The following is a 20058-nucleotide window of genomic DNA, read 5'->3' as shown; positions in this document are numbered from 1 at the left end:
TTGACTTGACACTTGCCTTTGACTTCACACTTGACTTGACTTGACTTGACTTGACTTGACTTGACTTTTGACACTTGCCTTGACTTGACTTGACTTGACACTTGCCTTTGACTTGACTTGACTTGACTTGACTTGACTTGACATTGCCTTGCCTTGACTTGACACTTGCCTTGACACTTGCCTTGCCTTGACTTGACTTGCCTTGCCTTGACACTTGCCTTTGACTTGACACTTGACTTGACTTGACTTGACTTTTGACACTTGCCTTGACTTGACTTGACTTGACTTGACACTTGCCTTGACTTGACACTTGACTTGACTTGACTTGCCTTGCCTTGACACTTACCTTGACTTGACTTGACTTGACTTGACTTGACACTTGCCTTTGACTTGACTTGACTTGACTTGACACTTGCCTTGCCTTGACTTGACTTGACACTTGCCTTGACTTGACTTGACTTGACTTGACACTTGCCTTTGACTTGACACTTGACTTGACTTGACTTGACACTTGTCTTTGACTTGACACTTGACTTGACTTGATTTGACTTGACTTGACACTTGCCTTGACTTGACTAGACTTGACTTGACACTTGCCTTTGACTTGACACTTGACTTGACTTGACTTGACTTGACTTTTGACACTTGCCTTGACTTGACTTGACTTGACACTTGCCTTGACTTGACTTGACTTGACTTGACTTGACTTGTCTTGACTTGACACTTGACTTGACTTGACTTGCCTTGCCTTGACACTTGCCTTGACTTGACCTGACTTGACTTGACTTGACTTGACTTGACACTTGCCTTTGACTTGACTTGACTTGACTTGACGACTTGACACGACTTCGACTCTTTGACTTGATTGTCAACTTGATTGTCAACTTAACGCTTGACCTTACCTGACCTTTGACCTTACCTGGCTTGACAATTTAGAATCTCATTGAGTTGAAAATAAGTACAAATATCGAACATATACAAAATAGCTAGCAATAATCAATATACATGCTGAGTAAACTTGTACTATCACCATTGAAATCATGAATAAATTCTAGATAATGAATATAATTTGTGGTGATTGGAGCACAAGTGCAAACAATTCAGAAAAATACTTATCAATCATCAGTGTTGAATACATGCATTTCTGAAAACAATATTCCATATCTGTGCTTTAAACTTCAGCAACGACTCCGAAGATCTCTGAACAAATCAAGGCTGGTGGAATCACTGTGTATTTTTTCCATACGAGTAATGGGTAACACTGTACCCCAAATAATTGGACAGTATTGGAAGGAATATATTTCAGACAAAACTAAGGGCATTTTAAATTTCAAACACACAAACAAAACAATGTATTTAAAATCTAGAACTTCGACATATTGCAGTCTAACTCGGAGTATTCAACTAAAAGTATCGACGTCACACAAAGACAATGCAAATTACAAATATAACACAATTTAATTGATGAATATAAACTTCTGTTTTACTCACAGTTGCTGACTATTCACCGACGGCGATCAACCGGGTAATGCAACAAAATGTTCATTTGGCAATTCGGTGCCAAGTCCGAGTATTTTCAGTCAAAGTTCAAAGTTGATGTTGTCCAAGAGTGCACACAATTCACTCTAGTTCAAAACCATTAGCAAATGTACAACGTTACAAGCACTTTTCATGATATCAGTGATGTAGACACCAAACCATGCTGAAGAAGTTCAACGGCCATTCACCATATACTCACGCTGTACAGACATTTCTTTAGTTCAGTGACAGGAACACATTTAAAATATATTACTTTCCAGTCCGCATTAAATTTCCGTTCTTTGAGTACCCAGACTCGGGTCGGTACACAAAACCGCCGAACAAAATGTTTCTTCTTCCTGAAATATTCGAAGTTTTCGACTGTATGGGAGGTGCGTTATTTGACGTCTTCGGACAGCTGTCAAAATGGAGGCTAGAATTGAGACTGGGCGTTGGAGGCGCCATACGCGCACTTCGCTGTTTTTAGCAAAGTGCTCGATCGAGCACTTTACCACTTTTGGTACCTTTAGATACCTGGAGGTCAAAATACAGGTGTATAACGCAAATGCAGCAGCTTGTTTTCTTTCTCTTGGCATTACGCAATGAACAATGAATACATTAATATCATTCATTGAAGTAAGTACTGAACACTCGCTATTTATAACAGACTCCTCCTGGATATAGAATATTCAGTAGCTAGTATGTTTCAACAGATCATCGATTCACTAATTTCATTGGTGGGTATTTCTATTTTCCCACTTCTAGCTAGACTCAGGACTAAATTCACAGAATTACACCAGGCAAGCAACACAATGTTACAATCGCCAGTCTATTTTCCAGCCGGTCAGACCATCGGCCATAGACAGAGCTGTGCAAATTTACCTTGGGTTCCCGCTGCTGAGTTATATTGGAGCGCGTCCTCGCCGTGGGGGTAGCGTCCCACAGGATGCGAATAAAACGATAACAAATTGCCCACAATTCAACACATCAGCCGTACTTTATTCTTCTCCGTCATCAACGCACTACAGTTCACAGGTTTACAATACCAGACCTTACCTACTACGGTCTGCATACTACAACTACCCGGACCTTACAACACACCGGTCCGCACTACTCGGCGGTTCACGCTCAACTCTCCGTAAAACTACAAACCACATGTAAACCTGGGTATTTCCCGCTCAAACTGGCTACAATGTTACTAACTGTCCGGAGGTGACGTAGACCTTCCGGATTGGTCCAGAAGTAGCGAAAATTAACCCGGCTCTACAAGGTAAAATTAAAAGTACTAGCTGTCCCAATAACACGCTTTGGGTCTAACAAACAGTAAACAGTACTTAATATGGTAACTAATAAACTACTAAACAAACTTTACGAGGTGGCGGCTCGTACTGTCACAACAACACAACACAACACAACACAACACAACACAACACAACACATGAAACTGGAAAACGTTACCGAAACCCATCCATGGACAGAAGTAAATGATGTTACATTTTTTTTATTTCATGCACTCACGATTGACATTAATTCTTTGCACGATAGAAAACAAAAAAATGTCAATTGTAACGATCAGCACGATCGACATTTTTGAAAGCCGACATCGACATTTTCTGTGTTCAATCGTGTTAAAAATGTCAATCTTCCAACTTAATGCAAATATTTCGTCAGCTTTTTCGGCTTTCCAAAAATGTAAATCGTGAATTAGGCCTGACATTTTTTTAAAGAATAGGTGGGTATGTAGATTTTTTTATTTTTTTATATATCTATTTGTTTTCATTTGTGAGTAGTAGTAATCAGGTAGTAATCTTTTCCGTTGTTTTCCATATGGTCTGTGTTATTGGTTTGTTCTCATCAGATGTACATCCATTACATATTGAAAGAACAGCTTCATATTGTCTTTTTAAGTTGAGGTCAGTTTCCGCATCCCCTGTTTATGGCGAGACTTGACAATTTTTACGATTTTATTTTGAATACGTAAAAAAAAAGTTTAGTGGGGTCAAGTAACCGGAACAAACAATTTTTTAGGCCTTACGTTTTTTAAACGTACGATTGACAATTTTGCTCCGTGATCATAAACGTGACGTAGTCCAATGGTATCAGCCCACAGTCAGTATAAAAGGATCAACAGTTGTAGTAAATGCCCACAGCTCACGACATATCTCGTCAAATATGGGCGGGAAATCCGTATCCAATCCGGGCGAACAATCCCGTTACGTTTTTTCTGTTTTATATGTATCTGATGATCCTTTGTGATTCAATTAGAAACGGGGGACTTATACAATAAGGCGATTATCATCCACTCGACAATAGTGACAATTTCGTGTTCAATGGCATTGGCTTGCCTTGAACGAAACGACATATCTTACAATATATTGATTTACTCAAAGACACGATAAAGCTTACAAGCTGTCATTTTACTCTGATCCAGCTTTGTTTTATTACATTTTACTTCGTTTCCAAATCAAAATTTCGACATCTCAGAGTTTTAGCATAAAATATTGCTACCTAAGCTTGATAAGGCAAGGGAACCTCGACAATCTATCTACCATGTATAGAGATTAATAGAAATCGGTAGCGAAATTACAACATTTATAAAAGTTACATCCTGTGGGTACACTTGTTGTATTATATTACTTGCTAACAAAAGCTTTTGTGTTCAGAATTTCGTACAAAGTCAAAAAATGTTAGAATATCTTTTGTGTAACATCAACTTATCGCGCCCTCTATGGTGTAATGGTGTATGTTTATTCAATAACTAAATCCTATTGTCAATTACTAATCGTACTTATTATTATACTACGGCTAGACCGACTTGGCCAATCAGAGGCCTTGAATTCGGTTGGTTATATGGATCCATAACCCACTCTTTGTTAGGGGTGTGACCTATATATCCGTTTGAGCCAATTACACTGTAGTATAAGTAAGATAGACAACGAGTTCGGTAGGATTATGTGCCAAAAACTCGGGGACTACGCCCCTCGATAATTGGTACATAACCCTCCCGAACTCGTTGACTATCTATTACATAGTTTGGGTCCCTTAGAAATGATAAGACAAAGCAGAAGGGTACTTAGTCTAGCTGCTAGACCTCAGGCTTTCTTCTCAACATTCTGTTTCTGAAGGTGGCTACCTAGCGACCTTCGGTCGCCTTGACAATGAGCAGAAAAGCCCGAGGGGTCTAGCAGCAAGACTAAAGGGTACTATAAATCATTTGATTCATCAATAGTCGTCCCATATTTCAGCAATGGGTGATAATTTTCATCCAGATAAAGCGCTTTAATGGTGTTTACATTGGTCTTACTATCAGTGGCGTCGTGATTGTTTCTAATAAGCTTACTGCCAAAGACTGGTCATTTTTTTATTTAGGGTCGGTCGGTCGGTCGGTCGGTCGGTCAGGAGTAAAGAAAGCCACCAAAAAGCTGATCAGATAGAGACTACGTTCTGTTATCTCTGTGTGAGGTCAGTCGATCTGGCAGAGTGACAAGTCGTGACCGAGTAAGAATTTGAGGCATGACAGGGTACGGTGATTCTTGCGCCCTCTCACGTATACTATTTGTTTCCTACGTCATACAATCTCTTTGCTTTCTACGTCACTATCTATTCACCCGTGACCAGGAAATAACCTTGGAAAATCCACCTGAGACAAACAAAGAAACTAATTCATAGACAGTCTGGAAATTCCCCAACTATTTCCGTACAACAATACTTGTATACATTGGCCACTGAATACAATGTCTTTCAAACTATTTACTATACAAGCAGAGCCCGGCCAGACGATACGTCTTCAGTGCAGAACACAGCGAGCGCCAGGTAGGTGGTGTTGCGTTGCGTTTCGTGTTATGTATTTTGCGTCTTGGCCTGGTCCCCCTCCCCTTTAAAGTTACACCCCGGGGGTGAACCCAACCTTGAATAGTCATACTTGTGTACCAAACTTGTGATTTAGAATACGCAATCAGGAGAGTGCAATGTGCATATTCATTCTTCACCACAGGTAGGCACTTTCACCTGTCATGAGATCGGCAGCTGTAGGCAAATTAAGATAGACACAAACTAAAACAAGTGCGTGTTGCAGGTGACAGATTGCACCAGTAAGTGATAGCCGCACTTTAGTTACGTGGATATAATCTCCCTGCTAGGAAGATAGTATAAACCAGTGATTTAGGTTGAATATCGCGTCAATTGTGAAAAGCTTGCTATCACAAACACCGCTGTATGCGAGTGATTACGTGTACTCCAATTGTGACCATCATATTTTGACTATAACTTGCAAGGATTCTAAGGACCTTGTGTAGGGCCAAAAAGTCATATGAACAAACTTCAAAATTCTGGTCGTTACAAAATCACAATGTCATGATTAACTAATTGACAAGCTCTGTTACAGTTTATATATATATATATATATATATATATATATATATATATATATATATATATATATATATATATATATATATATATATATATATATATATATACGGGGCGTTATAATTTTTTTTATAGAAAAGTTCTAAACACGAATATAAACTAGAAAAGAAGCTTTGATACATATGGTTGACCCTTGACCCGGAGTGTTTTTAATCTTTCGTCATCGTCTCCTGTTGTGTGGTACAGATCCTGGTGTGTGTGTGTGTGTGTGTGTGTGAGAGAGAGAGAGAGAGAGAGAGAGAGAGAGAGAGAGAGAGAGAGAGAGAGAGAGAGAGAGAGAGAGAGAGAGAGAGAGAGAGAGAGAGAGAGAGAGAGAGAGAGAGAGAGAGAGAGAGAGAGAGAGAGAGAGCAAACTAGGCTCTTCTGTTACTCAACAGATCATAGACTGGTGTAGGGTCTATGAACAGATCTATTCATTTTCATATCAAACGAAAGGTTATCTCATTCTAATCGTGTGATTTGAATAATTGTTCTGTCCATTGTACACGTAACTTCAATGACAGCATAGACATTTATTTTGTATACTGAATGTCCAAAAGTAATGTACCCCTTTTTTATTCGTTCAGCAGAGTTTGATAGTTCAGCGGTGAAGAAAACATTCTTTCGATAGACATCAAATTACTACTACCTATTCTACGATGGGAGGGAACGCAAGTAGCCATGAAGGAAGTGTGGACAAAAAGAAAGAAAAACAGAGAATTGCAAAGCAAAAGAAGAACAAAAAACATCAGAACCCAGTCCCATCAGCAGAACTAGATGGACTTATACCTTCTCCACAACAAGAATCACCATCAACAATATCGGAACAATCTCGAGGTAAACTGACATTCTTGTCTCACTTGGTACAACTATAAATATGCGTATTACAGCTGTGTGAATGTAACTGTTAGAAACAGCCAAGCAGCGAGTATATTGCGCAACTTGCAAATTAAACTACCTGAGCGTGGCGATCGCACGGCTGTTGTTTTTTCCGTTGGAGATCGTCATAGCGAGAAGTCGCAAAACTGGTACATGTATTATTATTTTATTTTTATTTTTTTTTTGGGGGGGGGGAATCGAGTAAATGTGAAGCAGGTACAAGACGGTGTGAAATATAAAAAAGAAAGGAAGGAGGGAATTATCAAAAAACAGTGATGATTAAAGTGGGAATGAACAACTCAGAATATGGTGGGAGGGTGCTCAGAGAAATCAAAAGCTATGAAATGACCAGTACAGTAAATTAAATGTATACACAACTTAGTACAATGAAACATCCAAGGACCCAACGAACAAATTAGATTTCAGCTAACATAAACGTACATAAACTAAATTTAAGAACTTTTCTCAACTTTTTTTTTTCGATTTTGATTTAACGATTAATGTAAATATTTATGTTTCTTTCAGACGACATTTTCACTGCCCTCTACACGTATAACGCATGCTCACAAATGGGAGACGATTTGTCATTCTCAAAGGGTGACAGACTGTGTGTACTTGATAAAAGGTATGTACACTTTCTAAAGTTTTAAATTGTTGATCTATTTCTTCCTAGTCATTTAAAACCGAAATCGAGATTTTTTTTGGTTTTTGTAATTTATTTTTCTTGTCATTATTAATTATGGTAACAAAGTAAAAACAAGCGTTTGTTTGTTTGTTTGTTTGTTTATTCTAAAAAGAACAGTACTGCTAGCTAAGATACAGGTTTGAGTACCAATTCAAAGGTCAACAATTTAAATTAACATCTGATTAGCATAAACAAATCAAATGATAAGTTACTTGATTATTGCTTTCATTTAGTGCTGGTGATTGGTGGAAGGCACGTCACGTGATCACCAATGAAGAAGGTTACATACCAAGTAACTACGTCACACAAATGAACAATATCAACAATGAAGGGTAGGTGGATATTTTTCTCTTAATAATTCAACGTTTTTTGGTAGAATTATTCTTTACTATAGAATAGCGATTAGTAATTTCTGAATAATTAATTGAGTAGCAATGACCGTACTTTGTTACATGGCCCCCATGGTTACCGTGTACTCTATATAGCTCACGCGGGATCTCGTGTGATTTGCTGCGAAACAAAAATGGTCAAAACATGAGGTGTCATGTATTTATATAGTTTACTTCCTTATTACTGCTGACAGGCCAGGTTGGTTGGATGAATAACTTTAGCACTGTTTTTATAATTCTCTTAGCCTAATTGGGCTTCAAACGAATGTTTGCCTACCGACTCCTGAGACAAGACAGACACCAAGAACCACAAAACAAGACAATAACAAAGGTAAGTACTTGTGTATTTATTACTGAGACTCTGCAAAACTAACTGTCACCGTGGAGACATCGGATTCAATGAGTCAGACTTAAAAGTTCACCTGGAGATCGAAGGGTGAATGTACTATAATGTCCCAATCATTGACAACAGCAAATTAGCTACAGAGACGCAGACGATAATCTAAAACATATTTCTCCAGTTCTGATATGATTTATTCCAGAATTTATTCAGGAACAGTTCACAAATTTGAAATATTCAGGAATTTTCTATTTCAATTTACCAAGATCACGTATTTTATTTTTGATTTTGCAGGAAATATTTTTGTAGCCCTTTACTCTTACGAAGCAAATGCAATTTCAAATGATGACCTAGCCTTCTCAAAGGGAGACAGATTACTTATACTCGACAAGAGGTTAGTAAAATTATGTATTAATTCATTCAATTACAGCATATTAGTAGAGTTGATGCCTGTATGTATGTATGTATGTATGTATGTATGTATGTATGTATGTATGTATGTATGTATGTCTCATTGTCATCCCACATATATCTATCTATCTATCTATCTATCTATCTGTCTATCTGTCTGTCTGTCTGTCTGTCTGTCTGTCTGTCTGCCTGCCTGCCTGCCTGCCTGCCTGTCTGTCTGTCTGTCTGTCTGTCCCTCTGTCTGTCCCTCTGTCTGTCCGTCTACCTGTCTATCCATGTGCGTCTATCAATCTGATTGAAACAAAGACTGTCTGTAGTTTTTTCACCCATCACATATATTGAACACTGATTTATTATCCAATGTCACAGTGTTACATCTCACAAGGTCACGACCACCTTAATTAACATTGGTCGCAGTAAACAAAGTGAAGGATCCATATTCTTCAATCTGTTACAATTGTCTCGTGTGTTTCACAGAGATGGTGATTGGTTAATAGCACGAAATCTCCGTACCAGTGAAGAAGGGTATGTGCCCAGCAATTTCATCGCTGAAGAAATCAGTATGGAGTCAAAACCGTAAGTTTAATTTATTTTTCTATAATTAGATATTATTCCTCAATATATTTCTTTGTTCAGCCATGGAAATTACGACTAACATAAGGGGCTTTGTCACCACAAGTTGAAGACATAGTGTAACTAAAAGTACCAGGATTTTCAAACTGTTTGAAGAAAAAAGTGGGAGGGGGGGGGGATATATTCATAGCTACTAAAAATGGGGCAAAATGGCGATTTTGATTGAACTGACTCATATCCTAAGTACCACACAGCCAATTACCTAAACCCGCGTTGTTGTGAAGTTGAACGACCGTGAATAAATCGAAATCCTGTGTTTTCTGTATTCGAACGCTTTCAACTTGGCTTGTACTTAGAGAAGTATATAGGTGTTCTGGTAAAATGCAAACAGGTTGCGTGAGGAAACCAAGGAACACATTGTACTTTTTTTTCAAAACTTTTCCAAGAGATGAGTGCGCCATCTCATTATCAGATCACTTAGCCCAGTGTTAGCTCTTGCAAACCAGACACACAGTCAGCAGCTGTAGAAAGTTCGTCATCTTCCCTTCATTGTTTTTTTAGATGGTTCTTTGGAGATATGACTCGAAAAAATGCCGAAAGAAAACTGAAAACACCAGATAACGTACTGGGAACATTTTTGATCAGAGAAGGACAGGCAAGAAAAGGTAAATAAAGAAATATGACATGTTTTTGCTTCATTGTTAACAAATGCAATCTCTATAACACTGAAATAAAGCGCTTTTCTATTAGACACACTCATTTATAGCATTCATATCAAGAGTAAAAAGTACACTCTCTCGGGCCTAGTATGCACCCATTCTAGTCAATTTGTTGAAGTATTTTCTCTGACATCTATGTTTACACTCTAGCCATTGATTAAGTAACTCATTTGTTTTGCAGATTGCTTACATTGATGTGATGATGATTATTTGCAACTGAAACAGTATCTATTTTATAATTTTACATTCGATATTAATGCTATGAACGATTATGGCAAACCATACATACATTTTACTTGAGTGTTACGAGCTTATGACGCCAGAACAATGAATTTTTATACAACAAGTTTCTGTACGCAGGTCATTGTAATGTGCATGTGTAAAGTCAAATATAACTATTCAGTGTCTTTGGTATACTTCGAACAGAAGACACTGTGACACCATACTCAACTCGTATTTTGACATGTCATGACCACACTGGCCATTATTTGATACATACTACGGGTCATGTTTCCCTAAACTCCGTACTTTCTGCTTGTTTTCATAGACACATATAGTTTGTCAGTTCTGGATGGTGTTTTCATCGAAGGCTACAGCGTAAGACATTATAGCATCGAAACACGCGGCATGTTCAGTATTGCTGGAGCCAAGAAGTCATTTCCCAATCTGGACGAACTAGTGAGATTCTACCAAGGTATGTTATAATTTTCTCTATTTTATGTAATCTGATATGACTTGCATTATTGAGATGTGTGTTTCCACTGTGACTATTCAGAGAAGTTTATACTTGTGTACCTGTCATAGTCGTAAACATCTGTCCTCTTTACGGCAATTCTATAAGACGTCGTAAACCGGCTTTGTCCTCTTTACGGCAACTGTACTAGACGTTGTAATACTGGAAAAATGGCGAGAATGGTACCAATATGTGACGTTGTGATTCGGTGATGTGATTGAATAGGTAGATGTGTGCACTCGTATCTGTAAAAGTTTGAAACTCTAAGTATAGTGGGTTCATATCCCATGTCAGAAGGTCACGTAATGTCACCACCACACACTGAAATGAAAAGGTTGTGATCTCAAAATACGAATATGGTTATAGTTTAAGGGCCAGCCATTTGTTGCATGTACCAGTTTGTCGCGTTTAATATTATTTGATTTCTCCCTGCTTTGAAAAGTGCTAAGTTCTCCTATCGATGAAAGTTTTTCATTTCTGCGTTTCCACAGAATATCAAGGTGGTCTTTGTACTCGACTTTCATCACCGTGTCGCAAGGTAGTGCCAAATATTGTTCCCGATCAGTGGGAAATTCCACGAAGTTCACTGGTCCTTGGTGAAATACTTGGGAGTGGTCAATTTGGTGAAGTTTATGAAGGTATGGTAAACATAATTATAATGGGTTATCTTTAAATTGAATACATACATACATACATACATACATACATACATACATACATACATACATACAGACAGACAGACAGACAGACAGACAGACAGACAGACAGACAGACATTGTCATCTCAATTTCATCACGCCTGAATAATACCTTTATCATACATATATGTTGGCTATATTAATTCATATACACTGAATCTATATTCCCATAACTCATTTCATATAGGTACGTGGAATAATGTGGCTAAAGTCGCTGTCAAGACCTTGAAACCAGGAAGTATGTCACCACATGCTTTCCTTCAAGAAGCAAATATAATGAAAAGTTTACGACATAGAAATCTTCTACAACTTCTAGCAGTTTGCTCCAGTTCGGTAAGTCATGATCTTTTGGTTATTTATTTGCTGATCTGTCGGGGCGCCCTCACACATCAGCCAACCCCAAGGGTGGGACCAAACGATGTATCTTTAATACAGTCAACTCGATTGCCTGGATGTCTTTGTGTGTATGCTATACTAGTATACAAGATCAAAAGAAACGCTGACGCACACCGGCAATATAGTTGCATTTAGCAAAATATTCCAATATATTAATATATTTGTTTTTCTTACTTTTCTTATCAGGAACCCATTTACATTGTGACAGAGTTAGTACTTAATGGAAGCTTGATAACGTATTTGAGAGATGGAGATGGTAGACACGCTAAGCTGCCTGATATGGTAGAAATGGCTACCCAGGTAATGTAACAATACAAGTTACATAATCAGCATTTAAATCTAAATGGGAGTGTTATTTCTTTCCTCGAGAACTTCGGCCTCAATACACGATTATTGCCATTTGTAACACATCTTCATTGTGGAAGTCACAATCTTCATCTTCAAAATATGAACAAGAGACAAAAACCCGAGTCGTTATATGAGAATTGGCGAGTGTTTTTTTTACCTTTGTTTTGATATCATAACTTTCATGTCACGTGCAACAATCGCGTATCGTGATTGGCGTAGAGACTCGTATATTGTTTCACAGAGATATATATCTTTATCTTGTTATCTTCCCTGATCAAAGTCTATTCCCATCAATTTAGTTGTCATTTCACAACGTTTCGGACGCAATGTGTAATGAAAATAATCAAAAGAGACATTTTTTTTATCTTGGTTACACTAATTTTCTGTTTATACCTAGTAAGTTGAGAACGAGACAGAATATGAATTTCACGACCGAATACTCGACGGACAAAACTGTCTTTCGTTATTTACATATATTATTAATTTACAGTACATGGTGACACGGTTGAATATCCTGCCAAAATCGTTTATGTCAAGAAACATTACACACCAACATCTAAAAGCTACTAAATGTTCGCTTACTTACAGATTGCCGCAGGCATGGCCTATCTCGAAAGAGAAAATTTCATCCATCGTGATCTTGCAGCACGAAATATCTTGGTTGGTGAAAACTGTGAATATAAGGTAGCCGACTTTGGATTGACTCGATTGATAAATGACGAATATATTGCACAAAATGGTAAGTTGTTATGACAATGTACTACGATGCAATGAATGAGTGAGTGAGTGAGTGAGTGAGTGTGTGTATGTATGTATGTATGTATGTATGTATGTATGTATGTATGTATGTATGTATGTATGTGTGTATGCATGCATGCATGCATGCATGCATGTATGTATGTATGTATGTATGTATGTATGTATGTATGTATGTGTGTATGTATGTGTGTGTGTATGTATGTATGTATGTATGTATGTATGTATATATGTATGTATGTATGTATGTATGTATGTATGTATGTATGTATTTATTTATTTAAACTTGTGGAACACTGAATCATTGATCAACGAAATCTGAAATACCAATGTCACGCCTATAATTAATTATAGATGCCAAATTTCCTGTAAAGTGGACAGCACCTGAAGCAGTAAGATACAAGCGTTTCACCATCAAATCTGATGTCTGGAGTTTTGGTATTGTCATGTATGAAATTATAACAAAGGGAATGGTGCCGTATCCAGGTATGGAACTTTTCCTTTATACACATTTAATGTTATTTATATTGTGAAGTAGCTGACGAACGTCCGGCCAGAGATCATAAGGATGACTAGAGCTTATTCGTACAGAACAGTTTTGTGATTTAAATATTGCCTGCAGCCTTTAGATTTCAATTACAAATGTTTGGAAAGTTTAATAATCACAACGATCTGTTTTCTGTGAGACTGAAACTTACTTGCTTCGTCTTAAAAGCAATTTACCCCTGGTAGAACATTCGGTATGGTTAAATCATTCTCGCCACACAGCCTGCAAACTCAATAATTCAAACTCAGTATTTGGCTAGTGCATGGATATCATGCATGAAAGCTGATTGGTTGAATACATCATGTCATCAATCATCAATCATCATGATGCCTATATTATGTTGACTACGTCATAAAATGTGTAATGTATATTTACTGTGATGTCATCTAGATGTGACCTAGTTGGCCGTATATAGTATATAATTGTGTGACCTGTGTATAACTAACCTCGAAGGCCACTCACATGGTATACTGATTTGATAATAAGGACTAGCCAAATGTATTGAATTTGAATTATGTAGTATGCAGGGTCTGTACGGAGAATGCTTATCACTGATGGGATGGCAATAAGAACAATTGTTCTCTTATATTAGATTGTTTACCACATATGTGACAGATGCTGTACTCAATGCATATTTGAATTTTTTGTGTGCAATCAACGTTTTATAAATTGGCGTCTGAAATATCTTGTGCATTGATATATGCGTTCCAAATTAATATCATCAACACTTCTAACATCATTATTTAGGCTAAAATAGATGTCTGGTTGTTCTATTTAAGGTATGGGTGGAGCAGAAGCCTATGAATACATTGAATGTGGTAACAGAATGCTGAAACCAAAGCACTGTCCTGATAGTGCATACCAATTGATGCTACAATGTTGGCAGGAAGATCCTCTTGACAGACCAACGTTTGAATTCCTACATTCTTACCTTGATGACTACTTTGTCGTTATTGAACCAGAATACAAAGAAGCTAGTGATTTACTTTGACATTTGGATAACACTCTCATCCTCCTCCATTGAAAGTAAACTGACAAAAACAGTCAAAACATCCACATATAACTCAATGTGCAAGGTTCAGGTTATGAATATTGTACAATAGTTTTGAATGTAAAGTCATTTGACGTCTGCCTGGAATGTCAAATTTGGTCATCCTGGAAATCAGTTTACTTTAGTAGTTGGGTTTGTTGGAGAACTAGCGAGGCTGTAATACCACATAACTGCCAATGTAGTACAAAACCACCAAAATACCTCTACCATGTCTTCTTTCCTGAATATTAGAAAGAGCGGGAAAAAGGCAGACGTTTTGTTCAATTGTCAAGTGTTTACTTTTAACTTTGAAATTCGTTGGCTTTGAATTCAATTTATTTATTTATTTATTTTCATACCAATGGGTCACGTGATAAGAATTCCAAATAACCATTTACATGTAACATATCATTCATATTATCTCATGGAATAGTGTATAAGAGTTTTCAAAAAATGTATACATTTTGGTATAGTTTAGCGAATGATCTTTGTTGACAGGATATCTCGTGTTAGTTCTGTAACAATAAAGGGAGCTTGGCCAATACAAGGCACTACTTATCAAAATATCAAATATTTACATATGTCATATTTACATAAAAATAGTTATGCCATAAATATGTAAAACATTATCTCTTAGTGATAACAGGTTTATTAATGTTATTAATCTAAATGTGCATTTTTGCCATGATTGTCACGTGAATGGCATATATTTTGATGTACGCTAAAAATCGTGTACATTTCGTAATTCAATCAATCATTTAATTGGCGTAGCTGATTTGCCAACTATTCCACCTCTGCGAGTGATTATTTAACACTTTCAACAAGTAAAATAAAATATGAAATTCTTCATATGAAACAAGAATAACACAAAAATGTGTTTGGCTGTTAAAACAGTGAAACAATAAAATTGGAATTTATTGATTATGTTGTCTTTGTCTATGTTACTGCACGTCTTACATAGATTTATTGACTGCATAAAGACACTTTGTCTATTCTTCCATTTTTAATTCATCCAAATCCCTTGCAATTGGTCTAAAGGAACACATCTTTAGTATTATAAGTAATGCCCTTCTCGTAGGTAATTCGCACTATCTACTTAATAGTACTGTGACTTCGCCCAGCCTGTACGATGCCATGTCTTCACAAACACATCCACCCGAAGACATGGACTTGTGGTTTATACCATTGGCTAAAGGTGCCATTGTTTAAGAACGACATATTAAAATGTCTCTAGACTTTCTCAATCTCTCGCCAAGTTCGTGTGGGTTAAGAATTCCAATTGAAGAAGTTCACGAAGCAATCAAATCAGGGCAAAGATCTAACGCCTATGATGTCTGCCATTCTTCGAGAGCCACAGACAACAAAAGCGAACAAATGCCATCATTGAACAAAACAGACATTTTATAGTTTCGTTTAGTCACGAGGGTAAATAGAAGTGAACTGAGCCCAAATTGTAGAAACACATTCATTGAGAACTTATGAACATTGCATTTGAAAATTCGCTAAACATTAAGAGATATAAATGGTATTACGTTCTAGACGTGATTTTCAGTTTTGGCAACATTACTTTATTATTCATCCTGGTAATCTTCACTTCTGTCAATATATACGTCGTCGTTTCTCACTTCTAAAATATATCAACAGTGTGTCCAACATGTGTGTAAATTGAGACTATATCCAATACACAAGTTGGAAATCGTCGGGGGATTTCCGAATTCAATTGCCAAAATCATTGACTTTTTATTTTTGATTTCGATTCATAGGAAATGTTTTTTGTAGCCCTTGTTACTCTTACGAAGCAAATGCAATTTCAAAGAAGAAACATGACTAGTATTGTACATGTACAATATATACTTGAAATGAGAACATCACCCATGAGGGTTTAATTGTGTGCAGTTTCTCTCTGATTCTGATGTTAAGGGCATTTTTGGGTACACTCAAATATTAATAAATATTCTTTGGTTGGCGTAGCTGTTATGCCAATGATCTCACCTCAATTCACGTTTCATCAATAACATATGAAATTCTTCACATGACTAGAAATAACACAAATATATTGGATTGGTAAAACTGTTTTAAAAATAAAATTGAAATATCATTGCTGTTGTGCTCCCACTCATATTGAATATTTTCACCAAATACAAGTACCTACCTATTCTAAAATACCGGCATTTTGTCGGTACGTTGGATGTTTTATACTTCTTTTCGAGTTCTTAACGGATCGGTTTCCATGGTGATCGGAGATCAACTTTGGAATTATGAGGCCATGATCATATATCCCATCGATCTATTTTCACTACGATGTACACCTGTTTAAATCAAAGGAATTGCACAGTAATTGTGAGCAAACTGTAGAGTTGAAAGGTCAGCCAGCAAGACGTGATTAATTTCTTATACATTCTGCAATGAGCATAACACCTTGTTGCCTGTCAACCACTCAGTTTGTATTTGTGTAGTAAATAAAACCTTTGGATCTGCCTGCTGTGTCAACCACATACCACGTGCTCTGTCTTACCACAGTCCCTCTATCTGAGATCGATATGCCACAAGCAAAGGTAGCCCTGTGAAGATCAAGGCAAATACGACTCCTGGACTCAACACGAGAACTGTATCTTCAACTTTGTCCGCGATGACGTTCTGTCTAGAGAGGATATATGTAAGAGTTCTTTGTCTAATGGTATTCGTGACAATCTCCAAATCTGAAGAAAACAACCGACTCAAGTAAGTTGTTAATTTGAATCACCGTCTTTCCTATATCATTTCTTTCACGACGATATATCAAAAGTACGACAAATACGATGTTCTACTTGCTAACAACTCCTCACCCTGCGAAAACCTATACAAGTCACAAACAAACGCACATGCCAGATTACACACAATCCACAAACACACATGCATACACACACACACATACATACATACATACATATATACATACATACATACATACATACATACATACATACACACACACACACACACACATACATACATACATACATACATACATACATACATACATGCATGCATGCATGCATACATGCATGCATACATACATGCATACATGCATGCATGCATGCATACATACATACATACATACATACATACATACATACATACATACATACATACAAATAAATAAACATATATATACATGTACGTCTATAAGTCTGTATGTATCTCATATGATATATATCTTATTGCAAAACTTCTCATCGCAGTGTTCTGATTCCAGACTTACATGTTCGTTTCGATGACTGTACCAACAATGGTGTTCGAGAACATCGGAGAAAAACTCAACATGTGGTCTGTTATTGAATTGCTACCCAACAATTCTCAAGTGTTGCTATCTTCGGATTGAATAATGAATTCTACCAAGTCGTTATCGCCTTAAGAATTTTAACTCAAAAGATCTTTACCAGTCCCCCTTTTATCTTTACTTGAATTCTTCCTGGAGAGTGCGTGGCATTATCTTCACTTGGGTTTTAACTATGTTTTACTTGTATGAGTGCAGTTGCTGTACGCGTTGCCAAGGTGATCAGTGTGTTGTTCAAATAGTACATTACAGCAGTATGGATGATGTATGACGTGTCAATATATTTCTTTATATGATCTTTATATCTGCACACACAAATGACAGATTATCTGCACGTTAGACCGGTATAGTATTTCGTTTGTTTTACAGTTAGACCGATCGATAAAAGCTGGTGCAAACATATGGTGTAGGTAGTCTAAGGTCAATTCTTATGCAAAAACTGTTCTTTAACTTTAAGAAAAATGATTTTTTTATACTTAATGACTTTTCCATCGTGAACACCCCCTTGTGCTCGTGAATGTTATGATAATGACGTCATTTTCTTATTTCAAAAGTACAAACTGTATGAAGGCTGTAGCATACCCTACTGCATTCAATATTCATCGCTACCAGAGGTCCTTTATTAAAACATCACAGGAAATTGAAGTGTGAATGTTCATTTATATGACATTAGCCTCAGGTGTTAGATGGATTTTTACCATTTTATCTGTTTGCTTATTCTTCAGTGGCAGATATGTATTTGCAGACGACGTTTTGACTCCGTACCGACCGGGTCACCACGGTCCGCGTCGATCCCATCGTTTTGTGCGCGACTGCCAAGAATACAAATACGGCAATAAAACACACGAAGTCTTTCCTGTACATAACAGAAATGAATCGGAACCATTGATCGAAGTTCGTTATTTTATTGACACTATCACCGCTGATATTGGTGGTGTGAAGGATATCATGGGTCACCACGTCACTCTGAATGATCCAATGAAATTGTCTGTATTAGAACCAAATGTGCAAGGTGGTTGTGAAAGGAATGAGCGTGAAACGGTTGTGGAAAGCGGCAAGCAGAAGAAGTGCATTATGGGACTAAATGCCGGGTTCTTCGATACATCAACGGGAGCGTGTTTGGGGAACGTGATCAGTGATGATAGACTAGTGATCGACTCTCAAGGAATTCAAAACGCTAATTTCGGTATCAAGGAGAATGGCAAGATGTTGTTTGGGTAAGTAAAGTAAACGCCTGTCACGAATAAATGAAAGTTCGTTAAAACTCAAGTTTTTATGGAAATACTGAATTTACGATTCACAACACATACCCATATCGCCACAATATTAACAGTCGATATCAATTTTGTTACGTAAAGATACATTGCTTCATCATTCAAAACTTTCCACGCAGGCAGTGATAACTTGATGATAGATTTCTCAAAGTATCACCGATGAGGGCGTAGTATCATAGATATCTTTCAGAACAAGTTCTCATATTAAGGTCCCCTAGTGAAGTCCATGCATTAGATGGTTTCACAAACAGCTAATGAAATACGACAGTTCTGTTTATTCTTCACAGTACCATAGATGTAGGAGAACTTTCGACATGATGCCACTCAACAATTTTTTTTTAACAACAAAACTCAGTAGAGTTCAAAGTAGCTGCAATAATTGTAGCTTTGTTTTTATTTACAATACTTTTATATTTGTGGTACTCAACATTTTTCGTTCTACGTTTAATTTTCTTACGGGGTTTTCTGAGACTGAACGAAACCGCTACAGTACTGCATCTAGGTTCAAAGGTTATAGTGTACACTAAACAAAATGTTTCAGATTCGCGTATGTGTCATTTATAACGTCGTTAAAAGGTTTACGTTTAGAGCTTATGGAAGCAAAGAAACTTATGTGTACAGTAAGCATTATATTATGTAGTATATTCATAACCATACATACCATACAAAAGTTGGAGAACACTATATGTGAGCTTGTCGTGAGAACCACAGTCAGTCCAACTACAATGAAGAACCAATTAGGAGACTTGATGGACTTGACATTGTGTTAACAACATGGGTGTCATGAAATTGGGATTCTATCACTCTGTTGTTTTAGAACGTTTACACTTGTATTGTTACAGTAATGTCGATTGCTTGGACTATTCTGCGAAATTCTATTTTGTGTAGACCACCCTGAAGAAGACCTCCCACGTGGGAGTCGAAACGTCGGTAAACAAAGATATAGACGTAGACTAAAAATCAATATATATATATATATATATATATATATATATATATATATATATATATATATATATATATATATATATATATATATA

General features: G+C 36.9%; 2 protein-coding genes across 4 annotated transcripts in view; both read left to right on the top strand.

Annotated features, from left to right (window-relative positions):
• The first annotated feature begins 5180 nt into the window (after positions 1 to 5180).
• On the top strand, positions 5181 to 15245 carry LOC144446065 (tyrosine-protein kinase STK-like). 3 transcript variants are annotated; one of them, XM_078135759.1, is made up of 15 exons: positions 5181 to 5331; positions 6513 to 6762; positions 7330 to 7429; positions 7723 to 7821; positions 8124 to 8209; positions 8513 to 8612; positions 9107 to 9205; positions 9764 to 9867; positions 10469 to 10615; positions 11146 to 11292; positions 11539 to 11684; positions 11934 to 12047; positions 12684 to 12834; positions 13206 to 13337; positions 14178 to 15245. In XM_078135759.1, exons 2-15 carry the CDS (start codon positions 6585 to 6587, stop codon positions 14387 to 14389), a joined length of 1815 nt encoding a protein of 604 aa, XP_077991885.1. In that variant the 5' UTR covers positions 5181 to 5331; positions 6513 to 6584; the 3' UTR covers positions 14390 to 15245. The 3 variants fall into 3 exon arrangements, with proteins under 3 accessions (XP_077991885.1, XP_077991887.1, XP_077991886.1); XM_078135761.1 differs by lacking the exon at positions 5181 to 5331 and adding an exon at positions 5418 to 5512 and having other exon boundaries at positions 6516 to 6762; XM_078135760.1 differs by lacking the exon at positions 5181 to 5331 and having other exon boundaries at positions 6456 to 6762.
• Positions 15246 to 17057: 1812 nt separating this feature from the next.
• The window catches only part of LOC144445916 (N-acetylglucosamine-1-phosphodiester alpha-N-acetylglucosaminidase-like), a 5544-nt gene continuing 2543 nt past the window's right edge, over positions 17058 to 20058 (top strand). The window contains exons 1-2 of the mRNA XM_078135557.1: positions 17058 to 17149; positions 18470 to 18961. Of these exons, the coding sequence (XP_077991683.1) occupies positions 17058 to 17149; positions 18470 to 18961 (584 nt within the window). The remainder of the gene's footprint in view (positions 17150 to 18469; positions 18962 to 20058) is intronic.

Source organism: Glandiceps talaboti, chromosome 14, assembly GCF_964340395.1.
Source record: "Glandiceps talaboti chromosome 14, keGlaTala1.1, whole genome shotgun sequence".
Lineage (NCBI taxonomy): Eukaryota > Metazoa > Hemichordata > Enteropneusta > Spengelidae > Glandiceps > Glandiceps talaboti.
Note: the sequence above shows the minus strand (reverse complement) of the source record. Positions and strands in the feature narration are given on the sequence as shown.